Source organism: Lethenteron reissneri, chromosome 18, assembly GCF_015708825.2.
Source record: "Lethenteron reissneri isolate LAM-NWPU_2019-01 chromosome 18, ASM1570882v1, whole genome shotgun sequence".
NCBI classification, from domain to species: Eukaryota; Metazoa; Chordata; class Hyperoartia; order Petromyzontiformes; family Petromyzontidae; genus Lethenteron; species Lethenteron reissneri.
Window position 1 is genome coordinate 3,015,409 of NC_083796.1, and position 25,317 is coordinate 3,040,725.

The 25,317-nt window shown below is 42.4% G+C and overlaps 1 protein-coding gene across 1 annotated transcript; it reads right to left on the reverse strand.

Moving 5' to 3' along the window:
- Positions 1–230: 230 nt before the first annotated feature.
- LOC133343701 (dipeptidyl peptidase 9-like) lies at positions 231–14,197 on the reverse strand. Its single transcript, XM_061553447.1, has 20 exons — positions 14,119–14,197; positions 12,230–12,441; positions 11,447–11,559; positions 11,040–11,213; positions 10,780–10,948; positions 10,557–10,667; positions 10,325–10,453; positions 9,647–9,708; positions 9,401–9,501; positions 8,746–8,923; positions 8,459–8,618; positions 7,474–7,553; positions 6,831–6,983; positions 6,246–6,384; positions 5,558–5,703; positions 4,658–4,804; positions 4,031–4,183; positions 2,764–2,906; positions 1,485–1,596; positions 231–878 (listed from the first exon to the last, which is right to left on the reverse strand). The coding sequence occupies exons 2-20, from the start codon at positions 12,438–12,440 to the stop codon at positions 786–788; spliced, it is 2,574 nt and encodes an 857-aa protein (XP_061409431.1). The 5' UTR covers position 12,441; positions 14,119–14,197; the 3' UTR covers positions 231–785.
- Positions 14,198–25,317: the final 11,120 nt, after the last annotated feature.

Genomic DNA, 25,317 nt, shown 5'->3' on the forward strand with positions numbered 1-25,317 from the left:
TCTCACATGGGTTGGACCAGATGACGCCAAAAGGCGCACAACTCAAAGACAATGCACCATCAGGGTATGAGAGCTTGGGGTGAATAAAACCTGCGTTTTCAGGTTGTGTATCAGACAAACGTATGTAACAGTAGGACACAAATTATTTCTAATTTAAACTGCTAATAATGTATAGTTTGGGGAATTAAGCTGAAAGTTGAACACAGGAAAAATGAAGCAACCACTTTTGTTCGTGTTTTTTTTTATTTGAAACAATATTCTTCATGATTAAATTTGCTAATATTTTAATGCACAGTAGGCAGATTCGCAAAATGTAACCGGTGACTTGCAAGCTAAAGTGACCATCAAGTGATTTGTTTGATAGCAGCCATTAACAACACCCTCGTCAAAAAGCAAATGAAAGGCACACATCCAACAGTTGATCTTTTTTATCTAATGAGAATCAATAGTTCTTATACTTTACTGCTTCTTACAAAAGAATTGTAATAAACTGTGCATTCATGCCGAGCGATTGACACAAAAGCAGCCGTGGCGTTAAGTCCTTTCTCTCACCGCTCCCTGTTAGGTCCTCAGCAATCACAGCTGTCGAGAGGAGACATTTAAAAGCCAGCAGGGTTTGGCGGAGCACGTAAAGTTCATAGCGTTAAACGGATTAAAAATACCATTCTGTAAAACACTGATTGCCGACAGAAAGGACTGCGGGTAAACCAGTGCAGCGAGTATCAAAAGCAAGCGCGTTAATACCTTCACATGTGAACCAGCCGGACACTCTTAAAACTTCCCGGTCACAAATGCTCCTGCAGGAAGTGGAGGAGAGTGGCTTCGTAATGCTCGGCAGACTCGGCTGAACGGATGCTATGCCTCTCGTTGGGGTAGATCTGAAAACAAGGCCAATTCCAAAGGTAAAATGCAATCGCGCACGCAAAGACGAAACAATATCGACGCATTACTTTTCTTTATATTACTAAAGATGCATCCCTGCAACTGCTTGCTCGACAAAAAATTCAAACTTCGTTGATTTAGAAAAAAAGAGTTTCAATGAATAGTCAAATCCATCATTACGGAATTCGAGTACACGTCAATGTGAATTCAATCACATATGTTTGAATATAATGTCAATGTATTGACATCACGTGGCAATTATTATCGAGAAGCCAGCCACAATTTTAAAGTTTTTTTAAAATCATTCCCGAAACCTCACTCTTGCTGAACAACATGGTTGAGTATCTACGATGCATAGCCCGAGTATCTACAACACCCAGCCTGAGTGAGTATCTACGATGCATAACCCGGCTGAATAACTACAACATCCAGCCCGGGTGAGTATCTATGACACACAGCCTGGGCGAGTAACTAAGATCCACAGCCCGGCTGAGTATCTATGACTCACAAGCCCGGGTGAGTATCAACAAGTGCTGTTTGTTTTTTGATTTGTGTCTTTCTTTTAACGGCAGCACTGGGAGTGAATGGAGAAAGGGAAGTACCTGCAGCTGATAGGGCTTGCCCATGCGCACCAGCTGAGACACCAGCATGCTCGTGTGGAAGAAGTGAACGTTTTCATCCAAGAAACCATGCAGGATAAGCAGCCGGTTTGGCCTGGGAAAGTCAATCACAATCGCAATATCAGATTTGTTTAAACATTATAACACCACTGTACATGATAAGCAAAAGTGTATAGGGTGTTTAGATGCTCAAACACCAAATAGGTACCTTTTGAAAGTGATCAAGTCTGCATTAACCACAATTACTTGTGGCGAACATGCAGACAAAACATGCTCTGATACTATTGTCAGACCAGAGAACGCCAAAAGGCATTCGCTGTAAAGAAGGCTGTCTCTGGTGTAGGCCAATCAGTTTCAAAGACAATGAATATAGTATCAGAGCATGTTTTTCTTGCATGTTCACCACAGGTAATTGTAGTTAATGCAGACTTGATCCCTTGCAAAATGTACCTATTTGGTGTTTGAACATCTTAACACCTGTTGTATTGGCAGAAAGGGTAAAACCTATTATTATTTCTCATTCTTTGGTCCTGGCAAAAAAAGGTCCAATGATAAAAGTAAATAGTGTAGTTGGTTAAATACGTATGAGGCATGAGATAACTCTCGACAATAGTAAGGAAATAATGTAATGCTCATTGATAACGTAGGGGAGTATTTACACAAGACCACAATGTTTCATCACTAAAGCCACAGCATGACACACGCTGGCAATGTAGAAACTGCTCATCAAGTGTATGCCTACGTCGAAGCCTGTGGTTTTCGCTAAGTGTAGTCTGAGCAATTGGCATTTTATAGCTCATGCCCCCTTCCTGCCACGGCAAAATGAATTGTTATTTGGATTAGAAATAGATTTTTTCTTCGTCTTATTTGTGCTGCCTCATTTGAAATGTAACCAATTTTTTCCTACCATAACGCCTGTCTCATCTGTACTATCCTGTTTGTCCCTGTGTTGTTTTTCCGTCTCGTCTATGTTCCATCTCTTGTTAAGACCCTTCTGTATTGTCTGTCTTATTTGTTGTCTGATTTATTCCAAGCAAATGCTTAAGTAAGATGCGATCATAAAACGTGCAGAAATTTCAAATAATCGAGTCTTGCACAAACAATTTAACGCACGTATCATTAGCCGGAAAATCTACTTTCACGGACAAATAATTTCGCAGCATACGATCGCGCTGCAGGCAACACAAGCGTAGTAATACAATATTTACAAAAAAACTATTTGGAGTACGGCATCTAAATGCGACTGCATCTCATGACGCACTCCCTGGGCAGCTTGTCCACGTGGTAGGCCACGGAGCTGCTCTCATAGCCGGACATGTTCTCGTCGGGGGTGCCGAGGTAGCGCTCCGTGTAGGCGGTGTCGTACGCCATCCACACGGTCACCGGCGCGCCCGCTATCGCCACCTGCAGGATGTTCACGAAGAGGAAGACGAAACCCGTAAAAAACACAATTCACTTCAAGGACAGTGCAGATTATCAGAGTTATGTTTTTTGTTTGCATTATGACTGCAGGTATTGTGGTCTATGTAAACATGACTCCTTGTAAAAAAGGTGTCAGTTTTGTTGCCAGATAGAAGGGTAAAAAACCAATTATCATATTTTTTACTGGCAAATGAGGTTCCAATGGTGTAAATGCTTACCCCGAGCTCTCATACTCTGATGGTGCATTGTCTTTGAGTTGTGCGCCTTTTGGCGTCATCTGGTCCAACCCATGTGAGACTAGGCTCTAAGAAAAGCTGTCTCGGGTGTGGACCAATCAACTTCAAGGACAGTGCACATTATCAGAGTTATGTTTTTTGTTTGCATTATGACTGCAGGTATTGTGGTCTATGCAAACATGACTCCTTGTAAAAAAGGTGTCAGTTTTGTTGCCAGATAGAAGGGTAAAAAGCCAATTATTAAACACAACGGAAGTTAAGAGAAGAAAGTTTACCATCTAACAATACATCACATTTCTCGACTCAAAGTCACTCCTCTAAAGTGTACAATGAGAGTCAAGGACCGTATCAACCTTCAATGCATCCGATCTCATCCCATCTCTTCCAATCTCAGAGTTAAGCCTCGGTTAAGAGGCATATAATGACTCAGTCCCACAGCAATTGACAAATTGTCACGATTTGTGATATGTCAAGATACCCAGTGAGGCTATCCTGCGTGGTCAGCTCTCAATTATAAGGGGTGATGAGAATGGAAGGGGAGGCCCGGATAAAACAAATGCCTGGATCAAGTAAAACAAATGTCAATTATCCTAACTACATAGAATGGGAGTGAAGTAATTTTGATGTGTTGTTTTTAGTGCATCTTAAAATAATTGGTTTATTTGCCCAAATATTTGCAATCACTTGAGCACACAATTGCTCACCCTTGAAGAGTAACTAATAAAGCAGCAAGTATGCATTAAAAAATTTGGAAAAAACGGGTTATACACAACCCGGACAATCCACCCAGAGACAATCGTGTGTTAACATAAACTGAATTCCTATTCAATACATTAGTCCCTCTTCTTGAAGCTCGCGTAAGCAGGGCACCTTGAAGATGTCCGGGCGCAGTGCGAGTCCCATGAGGGAGAGGTACCCTCCGTAGGACCAGCCGTGGATGGCGACACGCGTCAGGTCGATAAAGTTGTGCCTCTCGGCCAGCCACTGCAGCCCTTGCACCTGGTCAGCGACTTCCACATCGCCCTGAACAAGCAACAGGTGAACACAAACGCCCAGCCGGCGTTAGTGCAGAGAAGAAATGCACTCTTTGCTTACACCAGTTTGTATTTCACTGCAGTAGGTTGCACGGTGCAAGACTTGCATATTTATCATCTAGGTAAATATAATCCATTCACATTTTCTTAAGAGTATTTCTTAGCTTTTCAGTAAAAAAACCTATTGACAGCATCAATATTTCTGAATATTAGCTTCAGAAAAAAAGGTAATTTTAGAATCTAACATATCAAACTCTTGTCACCCAAAATGTAAAAAGCACACAATGAAACAGAACACTCACGACAAACAGAAACAAGACACTGCAAGCCTCAAGCCCAGGCTTTGGGCAGTTTAACATGTGTTGGAAGTCGGTGAAATAGTGGTGGAATTAAATCAAACGTTGCCAGCGCCGGTGACATTATAAGCAAGAAAGGGTGGCGGCTTGCTTTGATCACCACGAACCATTCGGCGCTTGAGAACGCCCTCGAACTGTAGCCCTCGGTTGGAGGAGCCGCGATTGTCGATGACGACCACGGTGTAGCCCAGCGACGCCAGCGTGTTGAGCCGCATGAACTTGGTGCCCTTGAAAGAGCTGCTCACCAGCTGCACCTGCGGGGGAAACACGAGAGCCGTGTGCTCGAGACAAATTTTGACGTGGGAAATTTACGTTATTTGACATCCGTTTTTGTTTGTGCAATTGTTGATGTCTTGTGTAACGTCGTTGTTTTTACTGCAATTTATATTTGGATGTTTTTCCTCTATCTGCTTAGTTGTGGTACTTTGTTTCATGTTATTGTTCTTGTCATTTTAGTCATCCAGGTCACTGTTTAAATAGCCTATCCTGGTCTCGACTTCTCACCTGGTTAAGCAAAGTAAACTTGAAACTAAACTAAGCTGTACTTCATGCAACTTGGCAGCTTTTAGCAAATCTCTTCATATAATATTACTTTTCACCAACAGGATTCATTTTATAGCAGCCATTTCTCCACGCCGATATAACTAAAATTAAAAGCACCACATGTAGACATTGATAATTTTTTCACTTATATAATCATAGTTCTTCATCAGTCAACTCGTATTGCTTCACACATTAGATGCGCTAAAATATGCATTCGTACTGAGCGACACAACAACAGGTGAAGAGATGTGGTGTGAATCCTCAAAGTAAATATGTATGCATGGCAAACGTTTACGCAAGAAAGTGTACTTTACTGTGATCACATAGTGCGGCATGCAATGAAACACGAACGTTTAAGTAGCAGTGGGAACAGACCGTGTGCAGGATCAAAGATTTAACTATTTCGAACTCGGGTATTGTGGCACTGCAGGGCGTGTTTGTTGGGCGCAGTTGCTTGCACTCACGTGGGGTCCCCCATACACAAAGACGACGGTGGGGTATTTTTGGCCTGGCTTCAGGTTGTGCGGGTGGTAGAGCATGCCGAAGAGCGTGGGGCCGGACTCGCTCTTGAAGTTGAATATCACCGGTGGTTTGTACTCCTGCATGTTCTCTGGTAAAGCACAGATAATTCACACTTCCGTGATTTTAAGTAGAGCACCACAACACGTGCTGTGTTCATAGTGTAAAATGTTTAAACATTTGGCATGCAATGAATAAAACTGGAAGGTCACGATATACACATTGAATTGTGCTTGCAATGATACGATGGTGTTGTTATTATATGTACTGGGTTTAGATGAACCATGCAATCACTACAGGCCACTACATTAACAACAATGTTACCATGGGTTCAGGTGAACGCGACAGCTACTAGACAGTGCCACGTTCACTCAAGTGTTAAAAAAGTAACGATTATTTAATCAAATCATGACCCAGAATTGAGACATTTCATATCATTGCAAGTGGCTGTATTTTTACAGGCCTATTAAATATATTTATTTTTAGACATTCAACTCAAACAGACCATAAACTGGCAATAAAGATACACTTGAGAATATGCCATAAACACTAACGACGTGCAATTACATTATTACGTTATTGGACGTCGTTTAAACTCAATGTGCCGCATGACTCGATGTGCGATAAGCAGACCAGGTGGCTCCATGAGGCTGCCCCAGGGTCCAGGCGCGATGTGGGAGGAGGCTCCTGAACCCGAGCTTGACAGGGGGAAGAGATGCACGGCTGGCGGCCGAGCCACACTGCTGCACTGCGTCACGAACAAGTCAAAGTCCTGCAGCAAAGGGACAGCGGGCAAACCCCACCCCCACCCCCAAAGACTTTGGTTATGTCACGTTTGGCAAAGCAAGGTAACGAGACAAAAAAAAAACGAAAGTGTACGTAATCGCCGTGGTGTTACGCAATGAATTGGTACAGTGACAGCTGTTATTACAATAATGAACATTAATCGCAAAGGTCACAGTTAACTTTTTGAAGTGTAGCATTTGAAACTTCATCTCAGATCGAGTTTTATACCTGGGCTAAATGCATTTTCTTTGAATTAAAATATGCATACAATTCTTGAACTGATATTAAGATTATATCTCTATCACGAATTACCGTTCGATTTTTCTCCCGAAGTGCTACCGATTGTGCATTGCCGATCATCTACCTCCTGTTTTGCTACGTTCTTGGTTATAAATCAAAGGGGATGGAGTAAATAAACAAGACATTCCTTACCGGACTTAGTGAGCAGATATGCGAGAAGCCTGGCTGGGTGAGTCTCCGCACCTCCCCCGGACTCACGTAGCTCACCACGTACAGGTGATGCTCCAGCGGTGAATCAAGTGTGCTCTGAAAGAACACCACGCCCTGCGCCTCGTCCACCCACACCTGGTGGCAGTGAGTATTTTAAAAACAGGATAAAAGTACACCTGTGACAATACATCGATTAATACATTTTAAATAGATTCTTACAAAAGTAATACAAATAATTTAACATCTCAATACGCTTTACAAGAATGAATGCAGAAGGGAGGGGGGCAAGCAGGGGGATTAGAGCAGGGATCCCAAAGCATGCACACATCTCATCAGACATGTAGGAATCAATAACTTACACTTTATGCAAAGTGTACACACATGTTATGCTGTTACATTTTGGCTAATGGTATAAAAAAAAACTGTACTAAGGACACAAACAAACATAGAAATAATACAAATGACATTGGAAAAAGTGAGAAAAAGAAATAACTGAATGTTAAAATTTAAACCCCAAAATCATGACAATTATTGGAATCATGCCGAGTTTTCACTACATTTCTAAACCCGCAGTGCCTTAACCGTTGTCTAATGTAACCATCCAAGCAGGAGCTTGGTTACTCACTTTGAATCCTTGCTGACCAAGCACCTCCCAGTCACCTTGGGTCAAGACAATTTCTTCTTTCAGGGGGCACAAAAAATCAGCTGGAAAAAAATATTCAATATGATTACATAAGACGAGTTAAAAAAATACTTTGGATATCTATATACACACACGCAGTATATTGTCGCTTTAAAGATGGAAATATGGTCAACCAGAATCATTTTTACACGTATGACAAAAACACGAAGCAGTGCTATTAAAGTAATTCAGGCCAAAGATCTTGGCACGATACGAGGAGATTTAATGACAAACACACTAAGCCTGTAATCGCGTGAGAATGGCACTGCAACTGGGATTATCTGGTTCTGGAGGCACTTTCCCCTTGTTACAAAATTATGAATAATTTATTAAGTCTCTTCCCACCTACTTCCTCTGAAGCAAGAGTAACACAGTAAATGTCAGTTTGGAACACCCTCTGAGAAAGGAAGTCAGAATCCCCCTTTTGAAGATATTACTGTGGAAAATTCCACCAAAGCAGTCCCGAGAGAGGGGATCACTCTCGGGGTGGCCGAGTTAGTTACGTCTCACCGTGTGATTATATAGCCGGGACAGGTGCGCAGGTGGGAGGAACTTCTGACCTCACTACCATCATCAGTACCATCATCACTGCCATTATCACCAGCACTACCACTATCATCAGCACCATCAATAGCATCATCAGCAGCAGCAGCACAATTATCGCATCTCCGATTAGCACGGTTGGCTATGTATATGGTGCGAAATAAGTTCAACATGCATACATTCAGAGAACACATCCAAGAGGATATCAACTGCAGAGATGGTGCGTTGAGATCAGCTGGTGTGCAGCTGCTAAGTGGATTTTTACATCGCAGGACTGCGAGAAACGGCGACGGTGTTGGGAGACCTTCATAGCTGATGATTATTATGAATGGCGATAATCAATGTTAGTAAGCAATGCATGTCGTGTTCAAAGGGAAAGCTTTACCAGGGTTTGGGGCCGACTCCTCAGAGCTTTTGCAGCTGTTCTGCTGTAGAAGCGCTGTGACTCGATGCAGGTGGCGAAACCCGGTTTTGGTCTCATTTGCCCAGATGAAAGTAAATTCATTCTCTTTCTCTTGAGGAAGTGGATGGAAGATGTCGGTGACCTGAAGGTCAACAATACACATATCATTGTCACCAGAAGCCTAAATAACTTTATTGGCAGTGAGAGAGATGAGGTGTCCAGTGTTGTGCGCAAGGATGTTCAATTAACGGCTGCTTGCCATGCCATACATTTATCCAGATGTCAGTCTCCTCCTGGTAGATGAGGTAGGGAGTGAGGCTGCCCGGGGTGGCTCGAGCGATCTCATCCCACTTTCCACCTGTAGATGGGGAACGCACAAACAGCGTGGACGGGAGCAGCACCAGCTGCAGCCTCTGCTGGGGACGGTCTAGCAGCTGGGCCCACACACTGCAGATGTCAGAAGTTGCAAGGGGACAGAGAGGCAAGTGTCAAAAAACGGCACGCACACACACATCTAAATATTTCACCACAACCACCAATTCTTAAAAATGGCCTGTAAGGCAAATGATGACGCAATGGTTATTTGATAAATGTCCATTCTCACGCTCCCGATGCGTGAAATAAATCGTGTGAGAAGTGATACTTTCGGGTATAATAAAACTATGCGCAATGACAGACTTGTCATATTCAGAATGGAGGAAACGAGACTACAAATGGGACAAAAAAACCGAGAAACAATGCAAATAGGTCAGTACAATTTTTTTACAAAAAGAAGTTGTTTCTTGAATCGAATTGAGAACCAAGAAAATTTTGGGGAGGCGAATCCATTAGATGCCTAAAGCTTGCGTTGCATTGCAGGCAAATCGCTTGTAACGTAAGATTGCGTGTGCCGTGTCCATTGTGCGATGTCCTTAGTGCACTTACTACTGTCCATCTCGAGTCCAGCCTGCTCGCGTGATGTATTCCGTGCCAGGGAAAAGCACATCAAGTGACATCAGCAACTCCTTGTCAACCACGTCTGTGATCTGAACAACAGATGTGCGCAGTTGGTTTTAACTGAAAGAGTATAAGGGGATTCAATAGCCAAATAACTTTCCCCGTTTTGAGAAGCACCCTCAGATAAAATCATTATTAATTGAAAAATAAAACATTATTATCACTTCCACTTACCCTGCCTTCTTTGTCCACTGTGAATTCACATATCTTAAGTGAAACGAGAGGGTTTTTACTCCCTGAAAAAAAGACAAAAAAAATCAAAGCATTGTTGAAAAGTGTTTACAATAATGTCATGAAAAACAATGTCATGCCAATGATGCCATGATTCAACACATTTTTACTAACTTAAAGATCTATTTTTATTGAGCCAACACCCTATCCCAGCAATCAATGGCTCACGAAGGGTACACAACCGTATTTTTTCAGTATATCTCCTGCACGACCCGTGTCTGTAAATGCTGTATACATAACTGCTCAATGAAAAAAGAAACCCTTTGAAAATTAGTTAAATATTTCCATGTGAGAGACGGTTACTGTTTAAATTACCACACAATATCCATGTACACAAGAAAAAAAAGAAATGGCCGGTTTATGGCCAATCGGGAACGCTGTTTCAAACGGTGAAATACCTCCGGAGAGTCAGCTGCAGCCAGGGTCACCCCGTGTGTTTGTCGGAACCTAGCGGTGTGCGTGGGTGGGGCGCTGGGATGGGTTAATGACCAGACTTCTGTTACAACCAAGTAATCGCAAATGACGGCAACTTAGACACAGCTAATGTGGAATTATGTGATTATGTTATTGAGGGTTTTTTGTCATGTTTGTGGGTTTTTTTCTTTGTGTGTGGGCGCTTACCGGCACGGGGGTAGCGGAAGCAGTCTGCTTTGCGCTGCTGCAATGCGGCAGCTGGCACGTGAATGACCTCCACCTCGCTCTCGTCCACCTCTTCATACAAAATCTGCAGAATGTTGCTGTCACCAGCACCTGCAGTTCCGGTAGGTTTAACGAGGTAGGTGTTACATACCTATCTGTTTCTAAGAATTTCATGAAAAATAGCAATGACAAGTGGAAGGAGCGTTAGGATCACCTGCTTGTGCCACAGGACAGCACCAGTAGCCGGTGTATCTGTCAAACTCCTCTTGAATCACAAACGTGGCCACACCAGCTGTTTTGCAGTCTTCAGCCACTCCACCCACACCTGCAAAGCAGAGCCCATAAGAGGTCAATTTATTTGAAACTGGCTACAAATTTGCTTGCGGGCAATTCAGTGTGCATGTATGCAACTAGACTGTTAACAATTTGCTGTGAACCTTTGTGAGCAAAGGTGAGCCTGCACTCTTCCCCACTCTTCAAACTTGCTGCCCAGAGGTCACCACTGTGGATAAAGGTGACGATGGATGGATCTGGAGGGAAGATTTTGGGATCCATGCGGCTACCAGTACAGCTTGTCTGCACCTCTTTTGGCATCAGCTGTGATGTCTGTCCACAGCACAAACAAAAATAGGCATGTAAGTGAAATTAAATCCTATCTTAAAAAACTGACCAGAAAACAAGTCACTGGAAGACTCACGGTGAACTGGTTGTTGACACCATCCTTGCAGTAGAAGATGCTTCCACCAGCCTGGAAAAGAAATGTTCCGCTGTCCCTGTGGTAATCGTAAGATGTGATCCCGAAAGTGCCCATCCTCTTCCGCTCACGAAGAAGTTCTTCTTCCCGTGAGAATGTGCCAAGTTGTACTGCTGACTGTTGAGAACATATTTGCAATTTCACTACAAGTGTACACATTTTTGCACTCTTTCACATCAACATAAACACAACTATTAACTGGCATAGAAAAAACAAGAAAGCAATCCAGCATCTACATTAAGCGTATAATATGTAAAACGTGAAACACCAGTTACTACTGCTGGTCACTTGGAAATTTCAAATTTACTCAAAACCTGTAAACTGAGCAATGATTATTCGTGGGTACGAACCTGAAACTGATCCAACATTTGTGTCCATGACAAGAATGTATGTCCTTCATTCTGAAGCTGCCTTGGAACCTCAGTATAGAACAGAGTGCTCTCTCTGCTTCCTGTTGGCATACCTGTAACAGAGGCCCCAGTTAAACTTAATTCACGTGACATACCTATTTTCATCTTGTCATGCAAATTGTACTTCCCTGTTGATTTAACACAAAAAGTACTTTTCTTGTACTGCTAAACTCTGCAACTAATTATCCATTTCAATCTTTTCACCAAATCATGTTGCAGTTTGTTAAGGTCAATGTAAACTGCTTACCACTCCTAGATCTCCATTGGTCCTTGGTTCCTTCCAATAAGTTCCTTCAAGTCAGAATGAGCCTTTGTTCTATATGACAACATTTCTCAAGTACATTCTGTGACTAATAAATTAAGTTTCTACACATAAAGAATGAGTGGATGGTAGCGGTGGTGCAGTGGTTAGAATACTGCATTATTAAAACGGTGAGTTGATTTCAGCCATGGCTAACATCAGCAGAAAATGACATCTGAACCAGTCCTGGACCCCCCCCACACTGACCAGCATGGTGAAGTGTATCAGATTGCCCATTACTGGCATGGTGTGCAGAGGCCTTCATCCACCAGTTGATTGTCAAAGTTCATTATTTTATAAAATTATGAAGGATTGTGAGCGCTGTTAAATTTGCTCTGGTGCCCAATCACTACTAAGTTGATAGTTAAAGGGCCCATGGCTACGTCAAAGTGCAGTGTGTCCACTGCCCGCACGTGTCGCACCGAGGAAGTAGACGCGGTGGGATCGCTGAGGGTCGGCCTCATCGCCGTAACGTACGAACTGGAACTCGTGCGGGGCCTTGCAGGCCATCAGGCTCTGCTGCTTGCGGCTGGCACGCACCACCTCCCGGAGCTCATCCCACGAGCGGCGCTGCACGCGGAAGCGGGACACATCGGGCTCGAACACCTCCGATGGTTCGGGAAGGTGAGTCATGCTGTAAAAGAGTTTCAAGGATTTTTTTTTATTACATAGTGCGGCGAGCACACTTTCCCCCCTGCTTTAAACCCAGATGCAGTGTGCAGGACTGAGGTCTGCGGAATTTCTGTAATCCCCCCTTCTGCCTCATTTTTGCTCTGTACCGGGCTCATATTGAAATACAATAAAAAATTGTAAAAAAAATCATATGGTAAGCTGTTTTTAACCTAGATTTCCAATTAACTTTATTTTTACATAAGTGTTGTTTAGTTGGTAAAATAAACTGTTTGTAAAGTCGATAGTAAGAGAAGAAATGTACTGTATATCGCCTTCGAAAAAGCCTATCCTACTCAAAAATGTATTTTGTCCAATGCATTGAAGATGCAGTAAATAGGTTTCATCTTAAGCTGAACATGACAAATTACATCCGATTGTGGAACACAAACATAATATAAAACGGATCCATCACATTCATAGACACAACAGTGCCCAGCTGTTAAAGATAAACTTTTCCATTTTGAAAAACAATGTACAGTAATTCAATTGTCTAAATTTTTCTTTAAATAAGAAGTATTTTCCATACTTTTTAATGGATACTCGGTGCTAACTACAGCATCCCACGACACAAATTGTATCGATACGTGTTTGAATTGGTCAACAATGGCCCCTGAAGCTTATACCACCACCCATCTTTGCTTAGAGGGCTTTGAAAGCTATATCACACTCAAAGACAGTCCAGCAACAATACTGTATGTTTAAATCCCAGTAGGTTTATGACGAATCCCATGACAACGAGTTCATCTTGCAATAATATAACCAGTTACACTGTATTCGTAACAAAATCAAGCAATTGCTCGAAATAGCCACCCTTCAATAAGGGAATTCGGGGACAATTAAAATATAATATTCTTGGAATGCACTTAGGTTTCCTGTTTGGTAGACAGTCATTTATAGTAATTTTATTAACTTCAAAAACCCAAAAAAAAGTTTCCATTAAAAAGCAAGTCATCTCAGTGGACTATCCGCGTTTTAGTACTTAACATTGTCAATAAAACATCAGTCCTTACTCAGGGTAAAGTTTACCCTTCGACATTCACAACATTGACATGCGATTGTAGCACAACAGAATCTTTCTGCACTGTGCCAAGAGTCGTTAAATGAATTGGGCCGAACGTCAAAATGCATGACTTCATGTTCAGACGCATCCGCATGTAGACGCGATATAATAAACACACACACATTGTTATAAAATTGCAGTATCGTTGAATATTCAATTTTTTTAAGTGATTTCCTGTACTTTTGGCGACGCTCGTGTTATGTGTTTTATTGGCCTTAAAGGTATAAACAGCTGCATTTACGCACACATTTCGTCACGTACGTCAAATCGCAAAACACTACATGGGAAGATTAAAAAAAAAACATTTAAATGTCCGTCACTATCGGGTGAGGCTTACGGCAAAACTGCCGAAACCCCCCGACCCACCCCTGGCCATTCTGATAACGACGCCGGGCAGGGCTCGCCTTCGTCGGGAGCCACGCCAGGCAAGAACGGGCCTCGGCTGCGGCCTACTCGGTCTCAGGTTGTTTTTGCAAGCCAAGGCAATCGGCCACGGAGCGACCGGGAGTCGAACTACAGACGACGAAAATGAGCGGAGGTTCAATTGTTTGTATCGAAGGGAAGAAGGCGAACACTGACTTTGTGCCGACAGAGGAGGAGGAGGACGAGTGAATAAGACGCAGGCGTCCAGGAACAGCTGGCCCGTGACCTCTGACCCCTCGGCCAGGGGCGGGGCTTCATCATCATCCTCCCCCCCCCCCCGACTCAGCCGCTCTCCATCCACTGCTGGATGGAAGCCCTCCAAATACCCCTTGTCCGTATTATTCTTTGTTTTTTTCGGTAAAGTCACGTATAAAGATAAAATAATAAATTAAATAATAGCATACGACGATTTCGATTGCAACACAAGCAATCATCATCAGGCATAATGAAATAGCGACATAGAATCTAACCAGAAAACTATAGACAGACATATAAGCAGACAGATATCACCAAGATACATAGAGAGAGAGAGCAACACAGGCACAGAGAGGGGGGATCGTCTCTGTGGGGTGGCCTTAAATAGACAGAGGGGGGCGGAGGCAGAGAGAGGGAGGGGGTAGGGAAAAAATGTACATGTCAATGAGTACGAAGGGAGGGGAGTAAGGTAAGCAGGCTTAGAGGGAGACCGCTTGTCCGTCTTTCACGATCGCCCGATGTCAAAGTACCTCCACCGCACACGAGCTGTTTTCATGGCTCCGTCTCCTGGGTTTTTTCGCGTCCTCTGTGGGATGGGTTTCCTCCTAAATCAGCAGTTGTCCTGCTGTATCGGTTCCGTGATCGAAACGTGGTTAATTTATTTTATTTGATACCTACGTGACTTTACCGAAAGAAACAAAGATAATGAACCCCTTCTCTGTGCCCTACCTGATCACAGACCTTATTGGTCACCCCCGTGTCCTTATCAATCTCAACATCCATCCTACAAAGGCCCATCACAAAGGAGAAACACAAATAGACAGAAATGTGCCCGTATTGAAACGGCTGTACGCCGTATGGATCTGAAAACTAAATTTCCCTGTACAAGAATACGGGTTAAACCGTGTGGATTGACAGGTGTGCCGTCATGACAATTGACGATCTGTTACTCGACTCTTTTGGCCAAGACTTGTCGTCAAATCACCCACCGAACGCTGGAGTTGCAACGCCGCCATGTAATTCACGTGTCCATGTTTCTCTCCGTCAATGTTAATTCCAAGCGTGCGTTTTACGAAGCTTAAGACTTTGATGTTCAAAAAGCAATTGGCCCCGTGTCTGATTCTCTCACGAGCCACCACGAAGTCAATCTCACGCGACCATTTGGACAATCTCATGCGTAACCCCATCCATATCCCAATGTCAGAGGTCTCAAATAAAAATAAGTATAACCAGTAAAAACAAAGTTTTTCACTATAAATCCTTTATATGCGTGGCGGCTAGAGTCCTCTCGTCCTCTGGCTTGAGATGCCTGCCACCTATGGGTCAGATGATTGTCTTCCAGTATTAAGCAATTGGTAATTAAATATTTAATTAGTTTTCCCTAAACAGTGTAAAATTTTGGAAAAACATTTTCACGAACATTAATTGTCTCGCACAACGAGTCTGTGTGCAAAATTTCAGCTCGATTGGATCACGGGAAGTGGGTTAAAAAACGACCGAAAGATTTGCACGGTCGTAAGCAAGCAAGCACGCAAGCAAGCGAACTTAATATAAAGGATTTAAAAACGTCGACAGAATCGATTAGTCAAAGTCGGTTAAAATACAAGGGTGGCCAATTCTTAACTCTTCACAGACTGACCCCTGTAATAAGAATATCGAATTTCCATCACTGGTTCAGGGTCAAACAACCCAAAGCTTGCTTTAGATCAGCGGTCGGGAACCTATGGCTCGCGAGCCATATATGGCTCTTCCAGTGACGGCATATGGCTCCCAGACAATTTTGAGTTAAAAAAATAATAATAATAAAAATCAGTTTGGAACTGATTTTAAAATACTTGTGATATTGTTTAATAATACTGTGTCATTTTAAAGTAAACAGAAATTAGTTTTGAAGATAAATTTCACGTGTCACGCCTGCACGAAGCTCAACCTCACCAAGTCGTATGAACCAGACTACAAGGCCATCAGCAAAACCATGCAGCACCAGAAGTCGCATTAAAAGTAAGACATTTAATTTATTATACGTTTAAAATACTATATGGCTCTCAATGAAATATATTTAGAAATATTTGGCTTTAATGGCTCTCCCAGTCAAAAAGGTTCCCGACCCCTGCTTTAGATACTGCACAGTGCTCTCACGTGGCCCGAGTCCAGTGATAGGAGAATAATCAACTTATGAGTCGTGATAAACCTGTGGTGTGAGATTAAAAATTCTACACTCTACGGACAAGTTAATAACAGACAGCTTGCCTTCAACTTTGCACTGCAATAATCATTAAATCCAGTAATGCCATTTTGTATTGCCATTATTTTTCACAGCCATCGGAGAAGCAGGCGATTGATTCTACAAGAAAGTAGAAATGTCCAGGTATCCAATGGACCCAATTTATACACAGTGTATGGACAATCACGACTAAGGTCTGACTTATATTCTAAAATGCCAATAAAGCTGAGATTTGGTAATGTCGGTACAGGGTGCGTATGTTTCATTATGTGGGGAAGTTAGCCACGCAGATATAGATGAGGATGGGTAGGAGGGAGCCAGATAGGGAGATAGTTAAGAAAGGATACACCACTATTGTTTGAAAGATAGGTTATGTATCGATTAGTCAAAGTCGGTTAAAATACAAGGGTGGCCAATTCTTAACTCTTCACAGACTGACCCCTGTAATAAGAATATCGAATTTCCATCACTGGTTCAGGGTCAAACAACCAAAAGCTTGCTTTAGATACTGCACAGTGCTCTCACGTGGCCCGAGTCCAATGTATTGTCTGTAGATTATTAGACTACGTGTATTTATATTAATTTGCTGCTATAAATTTCCACATAAGCCACTTTGTTCAGCTATCATTTGTGGCCAAAGTCGCTTCTGAAAAATAAATTAATAGTTCAGTGGGTTCTACCTGGTAAGATTAAACAAATTGTTAAGTTTTATTTGTATATTTTTTATCGGTTTGTTTACCTTTCCTTTACTTTGCACTCCTATCGTATTTTTCTATTGTTTGTTGTTGCAACGTTCTGACCCTCCCCTATTGGACATCTGTGAAAAAGCTTTGTAGCTCATCGGATTTCTCCATTTTATTCAGATTCTGATACTAGGTAGGTCAGGGGTCGGTAACCTTCTTTGGCTGCCCCCCCAACTCCCCATGGGGCTATTTGGCTGCCCCCTTGTGGGCTGTCGTTTTCTTTTTAAATCCTTTATATTAATCTTCTTCTTGTTTCTTTCGGTAAAGTCACGTAGAAGGGAAGTAATAAAATAATAAAAATAAAACATAATAAAACAATTCTCACGACGTTTCGGCTACAACGCAAGCAGCCGTCTTCAGGTGAAGAATGAGACACTACCAAACTAGGAGCTTATATATAAGCTGCATTGGGGGTTGAAGAGCGCCTTAACAAAAAGAATGTGCATGTGAAGAGGGATTTAGCATATTCATGGAAAATGCGTAGGCGTTGGGCGGGGGGGTGTCAAAGTCATATTATGCCCATGCATTATGCAGGATCAGCAGCAACCAAGGGGGGTGCAGGGATTAGCAGTAACAAAGGAAAGGAATGTTAATGATATGTAGCTGCAGTTACTCAACAACACGTAGAAAACTAAAGTATAAACTACATAAAAAACTAAAGTATAAACTGCATCGCACCATCAGTATACTTACTATACTCTATAATAAGCTGAGTTACTAACAGCAAGTAATACATTACAATTTTACCTCGTAAAAATTCTATAATATGCTTCCATCTAAACCTTATTCTCTTACATCACACGAGCATATACCGTACTATATACTGCCATAGATAAACCCAACATTAAATTATATACTGTATTGCTGTAAACCAACCTATATCTTATACATTTAATATCACACTATGTATTATTCTACACACCCTAATGTGTATCGAAATGGTTTATTACGTCCTTCCAATGATTGCTGAGCCAGAATCCATCTTCTCGGTTAAAGTTGTCTCTGTGTTTGTATATGTGGATCGCCTCATGAACGAATCTCTCATGATAGCCAGATGGCTTGCAGAGAACCTCTGTCTTGGAGAAGTCAATATCATGTGAGCCCACTGAGTTGTAACAGTGATCTGCCACGGCTGAGGTGTTAGTCCTACCGTGTTTCAGGTCAGCTTTATGTTCACGGATGCGGTCCGAGACATGTCGTTTGGTTTCCCCAATGTAACTGCTACCACAGAGGCAACTTAGTTTGTAGACGCCAGGGTACTGTATGTCTGGAACCACATCTTTTACAGACGGTACCAGATCACGGATTTTATGTACTGTGTTGAATCGGACCTGGATCTTGTGTTTAATCAGGATTTTGGAGATCTTTTTTGTGACCCCAGCAATGTAGGGTAAGGTGATGGTCTTGAAAGGCTCCTCAACAGGATCCTTCTTGATGGTTGGAGTGATGGCTTTGCGGATTGTATAGTCGGAGTAACCATTTGCCTTAAGAGCTTGGCGTACGTGTTTGAGTTCACTGGAAATGTGTTCATGGTCGGAGATGCATTGGGCTCTATGATATAGAGTCTTGATGAGGGAATTCTTCTGAGATGGATGGTGGTGGGAATCCGGTTTTAGATAAGCATCCGTGTGGGTGGCTTTCCTGTAGACAGAGTGGCTCATTGAACCATCAGGTCTCCTTTTGATTAGGACATCCAAAAAGGGTAGCTTGCCATCATTTTCGACTTCCATGGTGAATCTGATGGCTGGGTGTATGGAATTGATGTGGTCGAGAAATTGGTCTAGAGCAGGCCGGCCATGTGGCCAGATGACAAAAGTGTCGTCTACGTACCTCTTCCATAAGGTCGGGCGTAGAGTGGCAGTCTGGATGGCGTCCGTCTCAAATTTCTCCATGAAGATGTTGGCTACAACCGGAGATAGGGGGGAGCCCATTGGGGTGCCCTCAATTTGCTTGTAGAAGGTTCCATTCCAGGTGAAGTATGTATTGGTTAAGCAGTGTCTCACCAGGGGGGGTACCCCAGCATTCAGTCCTTGATGAACCAAGTCTTCAATGATTGCGATGGTGTCAGGCACAGGTACCTTGGTGAACAAGGAAACCACATCAAAACTGACAAGCAGGTCGTCTGGGGACAGGGCAATCCCCTTGATTGTCGATACCAGGTCAGTAGAGTTTAGTACTGCAGAGGTGGTTTTTCCAGTGAAAGGCCGTAGGATTTCGGACAAAAAACGAGCCAGTTTGTAAGTGGGGGAGTTGATAGTAGAGACAATGGGACGAAGAGGTGTATCTTCTTTATGTATCTTTGGCAAGCCGTACAATCTTGGTGGTCTGGCTGCAGAAGGTTTCAACGAGAACTGTTTGGTCTGATCAATTAATGCGGTTGAAGCAGAAATGATGTTGTTGGTTTTGGAGACGAGGCTGTTGGTGGGGTCTCTTTTTATTTTTGTATAGCTGCCATCGTTTAGTAGTTCTTGAATTTTGTTGTTGTATTCTATTTTGTCCATGATGACAGTGGCATTGCCTTTGTCGGCTGAGAGGATGACAATGTCATCCCTCTTTTTTAATTGAGCTAATTCAAAACGCTCCTCTTTGCTGATGTTGCTAGCTGGCATCTTAGCGTTTTTGAGGGTTACAGAGATTTCGGATCTTGCTACGTCTGCAGCGATGTGACTCAAGCCCTTGAGAGCTACATCTACTCGAGCAATTATATCATTAACTGGTATGTGTCTAGGTGTGACTGCAAAGTTTAGTCCTTTAGCTAAAACGGATTTCAAACCTTCAGAAATAGGACTGTTACTGCGATTAATTACGACTTTGTTAATATCTAGCTTTTCAATGTGTGGGTCCGGTTTCTTGTTTGAGAGGCGATTGAATTTGGAAATCAAGTTGTCCTTACATTTAGTCGACATAGCGGCAGCTGAAGAGGCAGTCATTTTTTCCACATGTTCCCAATCCGATGTGGACATTGTTACACTCAAAGATAAGTGTGATTTGTAGAGTGTCTTGTCTAACTGATCTAGTTCGGTGCGCGTAAGTCTGATTTTCTCTGAGATAAGAGCTAAGCTAGTTCTAGACAGAATTCGTTTCGCATTAGAAGAAGTTACAGCAGCAGATGTTAGTGTAAATGCGTTTGGTATTACCTTAGAGTCGCGGCATCTCTTCAGAAAGGTGAGAGACTCGATTAGCTGAGCCTTCTTATCCCGGAGCTTGTTGAAGGATCTCAAAGTTATGTGGAAACCCTCCCCGTAGAGGCGGTTAAATTTCGATTTAAAGCTTTCGTGACTGCAGGGATTCATCTTCTTGTTTCTTTCGGTAAAGTCACGTAGAAGGGAAGTAATAAAATAATAAAAATAAAACATAATAAAACAATTCTCACGACGTTTCGGCTACAACGCAAGCAGCCGTCTTCAGGTGAAGAATGAGACACTACCAAACTAGGAGCTTATATATAAGCTGCATTGGGGGTTGAAGAGCGCCTTAACAAAAAGAATGTGCATGTGAAGAGGGATTTAGCATATTCATGGAAAATGCGTAGGCGTTGGGCGGGGGGGTGTCAAAGTCATATTATGCCCATGCATTATGCAGGATCAGCAGCAACCAAGGGGGGTGCAGGGATTAGCAGTAACAAAGGAAAGGAATGTTAATGATATGTAGCTGCAGTTACTCAACAACACGTAGAAAACTAAAGTATAAACTACATAAAAAACTAAAGTATAAACTGCATCGCACCATCAGTATACTTACTATACTCTATAATAAGCTGAGTTACTAACAGCAAGTAATACATTACAATTTTACCTCGTAAAAATTCTATAATATGCTTCCATCTAAACCTTATTCTCTTACATCACACGAGCATATACCGTACTATATACTGCCATAGATAAACCCAACATTAAATTATATACTGTATTGCTGTAAACCAACCTATATCTTATACATTTAATATCACACTATGTATTATTCTACACACCCTAATGTGTATCGAAATGGTTTATTACGTCCTTCCAATGATTGCTGAGCCAGAATCCATCTTCTCGGTTAAAGTTGTCTCTGTGTTTGTATATGTGGATCGCCTCATGAACGAATCTCTCATGATAGCCAGATGGCTTGCAGAGAACCTCTGTCTTGGAGAAGTCAATATCATGTGAGCCCACTGAGTTGTAACAGTGATCTGCCACGGCTGAGGTGTTAGTCCTACCGTGTTTCAGGTCAGCTTTATGTTCACGGATGCGGTCCGAGACATGTCGTTTGGTTTCCCCAATGTAACTGCTACCACAGAGGCAACTTAGTTTGTAGACGCCAGGGTACTGTATGTCTGGAACCACATCTTTTACAGACGGTACCAGATCACGGATTTTATGTACTGTGTTGAATCGTGTAACAATGTCCACATCGGATTGGGAACATGTGGAAAAAATGACTGCCTCTTCAGCTGCCGCTATGTCGACTAAATGTAAGGACAACTTGATTTCCAAATTCAATCGCCTCTCAAACAAGAAACCGGACCCACACATTGAAAAGCTAGATATTAACAAAGTCGTAATTAATCGCAGTAACAGTCCTATTTCTGAAGGTTTGAAATCCGTTTTAGCTAAAGGACTAAACTTTGCAGTCACACCTAGACACATACCAGTTAATGATATAATTGCTCGAGTAGATGTAGCTCTCAAGGGCTTGAGTCACATCGCTGCAGACGTAGCAAGATCCGAAATCTCTGTAACCCTCAAAAACGCTAAGATGCCAGCTAGCAACATCAGCAAAGAGGAGCGTTTTGAATTAGCTCAATTAAAAAAGAGGGATGACATTGTCATCCTCTCAGCCGACAAAGGCAATGCCACTGTCATCATGGACAAAATAGAATACAACAACAAAATTCAAGAACTACTAAACGATGGCAGCTATACAAAATAAAAAGAGACCCCACCAACAGCCTCGTCTCCAAAACCAACAACATCATTTCTGCTTCAACCGCATTAATTGATCAGACCAAACAGTTCTCGTTGAAACCTTCTGCAGCCAGACCACCAAGATTGTACGGCTTGCCAAAGATACATAAAGAAGATACACCTCTTCGTCCCATTGTCTCTACTATCAACTCCCCCACTTACAAACTGGCTCGTTTTTTGTCCGAAATCCTACGGCCTTTCACTGGAAAAACCACCTCTGCAGTACTAAACTCTACTGACCTGGTATCGACAATCAAGGGGATTGCCCTGTCCCCAGACGACCTGCTTGTCAGTTTTGATGTGGTTTCCTTGTTCACCAAGGTACCTGTGCCTGACACCATCGCAATCATTGAAGACTTGGTTCATCAAGGACTGAATGCTGGGGTACCCCCCCTGGTGAGACACTGCTTAACCAATACATACTTCACCTGGAATGGAACCTTCTACAAGCAAATTGAGGGCACCCCAATGGGCTCCCCCCTATCTCCGGTTGTAGCCAACATCTTCATGGAGAAATTTGAGACGGACGCCATCCAGACTGCCACTCTACGCCCGACCTTATGGAAGAGGTACGTAGACGACACTTTTGTCATCTGGCCACATGGCCGGCCTGCTCTAGACCAATTTCTCGACCACATCAATTCCATACACCCAGCCATCAGATTCACCATGGAAGTCGAAAATGATGGCAAGCTACCCTTTTTGGATGTCCTAATCAAAAGGAGACCTGATGGTTCAATGAGCCACTCTGTCTACAGGAAAGCCACCCACACGGATGCTTATCTAAAACCGGATTCCCACCACCATCCATCTCAGAAGAATTCCCTCATCAAGACTCTATATCATAGAGCCCAATGCATCTCCGACCATGAACACATTTCCAGTGAACTCAAACACGTACGCCAAGCTCTTAAGGCAAATGGTTACTCCGACTATACAATCCGCAAAGCCATCACTCCAACCATCAAGAAGGATCCTGTTGAGGAGCCTTTCAAGACCATCACCTTACCCTACATTGCTGGGGTCACAAAAAAGATCTCCAAAATCCTGATTAAACACAAGATCCAGGTCCGATTCAACACAGTACATAAAATCCGTGATCTGGTACCGTCTGTAAAAGATGTGGTTCCAGACATACAGTACCCTGGCGTCTACAAACTAAGTTGCCTCTGTGGTAGCAGTTACATTGGGGAAACCAAACGACATGTCTCGGACCGCATCCGTGAACATAAAGCTGACCTGAAACACGGTAGGACTAACACCTCAGCCGTGGCAGATCACTGTTACAACTCAGTGGGCTCACATGATATTGACTTCTCCAAGACAGAGGTTCTCTGCAAGCCATCTGGCTATCATGAGAGATTCGTTCATGAGGCGATCCACATATACAAACACAGAGACAACTTTAACCGAGAAGATGGATTCTGGCTCAGCAATCATTGGAAGGACGTAATAAACCATTTCGATACACATTAGGGTGTGTAGAATAATACATAGTGTGATATTAAATGTATAAGATATAGGTTGGTTTACAGCAATACAGTATATAATTTAATGTTGGGTTTATCTATGGCAGTATATAGTACGGTATATGCTCGTGTGATGTAAGAGAATAAGGTTTAGATGGAAGCATATTATAGAATTTTTACGAGGTAAAATTGTAATGTATTACTTGCTGTTAGTAACTCAGCTTATTATAGAGTATAGTAAGTATACTGATGGTGCGATGCAGTTTATACTTTAGTTTTTTATGTAGTTTATACTTTAGTTTTCTACGTGTTGTTGAGTAACTGCAGCTACATATCATTAACATTCCTTTCCTTTGTTACTGCTAATCCCTGCACCCCCCTTGGTTGCTGCTGATCCTGCATAATGCATGGGCATAATATGACTTTGACACCCCCCCGCCCAACGCCTACGCATTTTCCATGAATATGCTAAATCCCTCTTCACATGCACATTCTTTTTGTTAAGGCGCTCTTCAACCCCCAATGCAGCTTATATATAAGCTCCTAGTTTGGTAGTGTCTCATTCTTCACCTGAAGACGGCTGCTTGCGTTGTAGCCGAAACGTCGTGAGAATTGTTTTATTATGTTTTATTTTTATTATTTTATTACTTCCCTTCTACGTGACTTTACCGAAAGAAACAAGAAGATGAATCCCTGCAGTCACGAAAGCTTTAAATCGAAATCCTTTATATTAAGTTCGCTTGCTTGCGTGCTTGCTTGCGTGCTTGCTTGCTTACGACCGTGCAAATCTTTCGGTCGTTTTTTAACCGACTTCCCGTGATCCAATCGAGCTGACATTTTCCACACAGACTCGTTGTGACAGACAATTAATGTTCGTGAAAAAAAAAATTCAAAAATGTTACACTTTTTAGGCAAAACAAATTAAATATTTAATTACCAATTGTTTAATACTGCAGACAATCATCTGACCCATAGGTGGCAGCCATCTCAAGCCAGAGGACGAGAGGACTCTAGCCGCCACGCATATAAAGGATTTAGAGTGAAAACTTTGTTTTTACGGGTTATACTTATACTGAATTGACTTTATTCGGTTATTTACACTCCAAAGGGCAGCACAGCCAGCTATGGCTGCAGAGTTTGGTGGTACATGTTGTTTACGTCATTTATTGTGAAAATTCGGTCACAGTTCCTATGACCACTGTTTCATTGCTTTTATGGCTTTATTTTGGTGATTTTCGAAAAGTTTGTTGGTTTGGCCATGTTTGTTTGTTGTAGTACGGAGTAAGACTGATGGCCTTAATCTAAGTTGTCTTGTGGTTGTTGTTTGACTTGCATTCCACTGGGATTTTTGAACACAGCGTTGGTGTGCGGTGCTCTTTCTGCAATATTTTGCTGTCTTTTCTTGGATTTTCTGTTTGCACATAGTCACTTTAAGATGTTTTCTTGTTCATGTTTTTTGTTTGTTGCGGTTGCACCCGATTCAAGAGCCGAATGGCTCACAGGGCTCTACCTAATAAATGAACTTGAACTTGAACAGGCGGTCTCCTGTTTTTACGACACAACGAGTTAGCGGAACCCCCATGGCAAATCGGATCCTACTTCCCATAGAGATGCAATGTGAGCGTCATGTTGACAACACAATGTACAGTCAAAACTGCATTGTTACAGAATAACTTTGGGGGGGGGTGGGGGTAGGAAAACGACCTCAATAGACGCGATTGATACCATCGCCTATAATGTTTATTTAATTCAGAATGCGTTTGTCTTTTGCTCTAAAC

Bases quoted from the DNA above. Each gene is read 5' to 3' on its own strand.
- LOC133343701 (XM_061553447.1), bottom strand. From the start codon at position 12,440: ATGACTCACCTTCCCGAACCATCGGAGGTGTTCGAGCCCGATGTGTCC. The intron at 11,560-12,229 runs GTGCGACACGTG...CCTCTGTTACAG, and splicing joins CCACCGCGTCTACTTCCTCG to GTATGCCAACAGGAAGCAGA. The intron at 2,907-4,030 runs GTGCCCTGCTTA...AACATCCTGCAG, and splicing joins TGCGCCCGGACATCTTCAAG to GTGGCGATAGCGGGCGCGCC.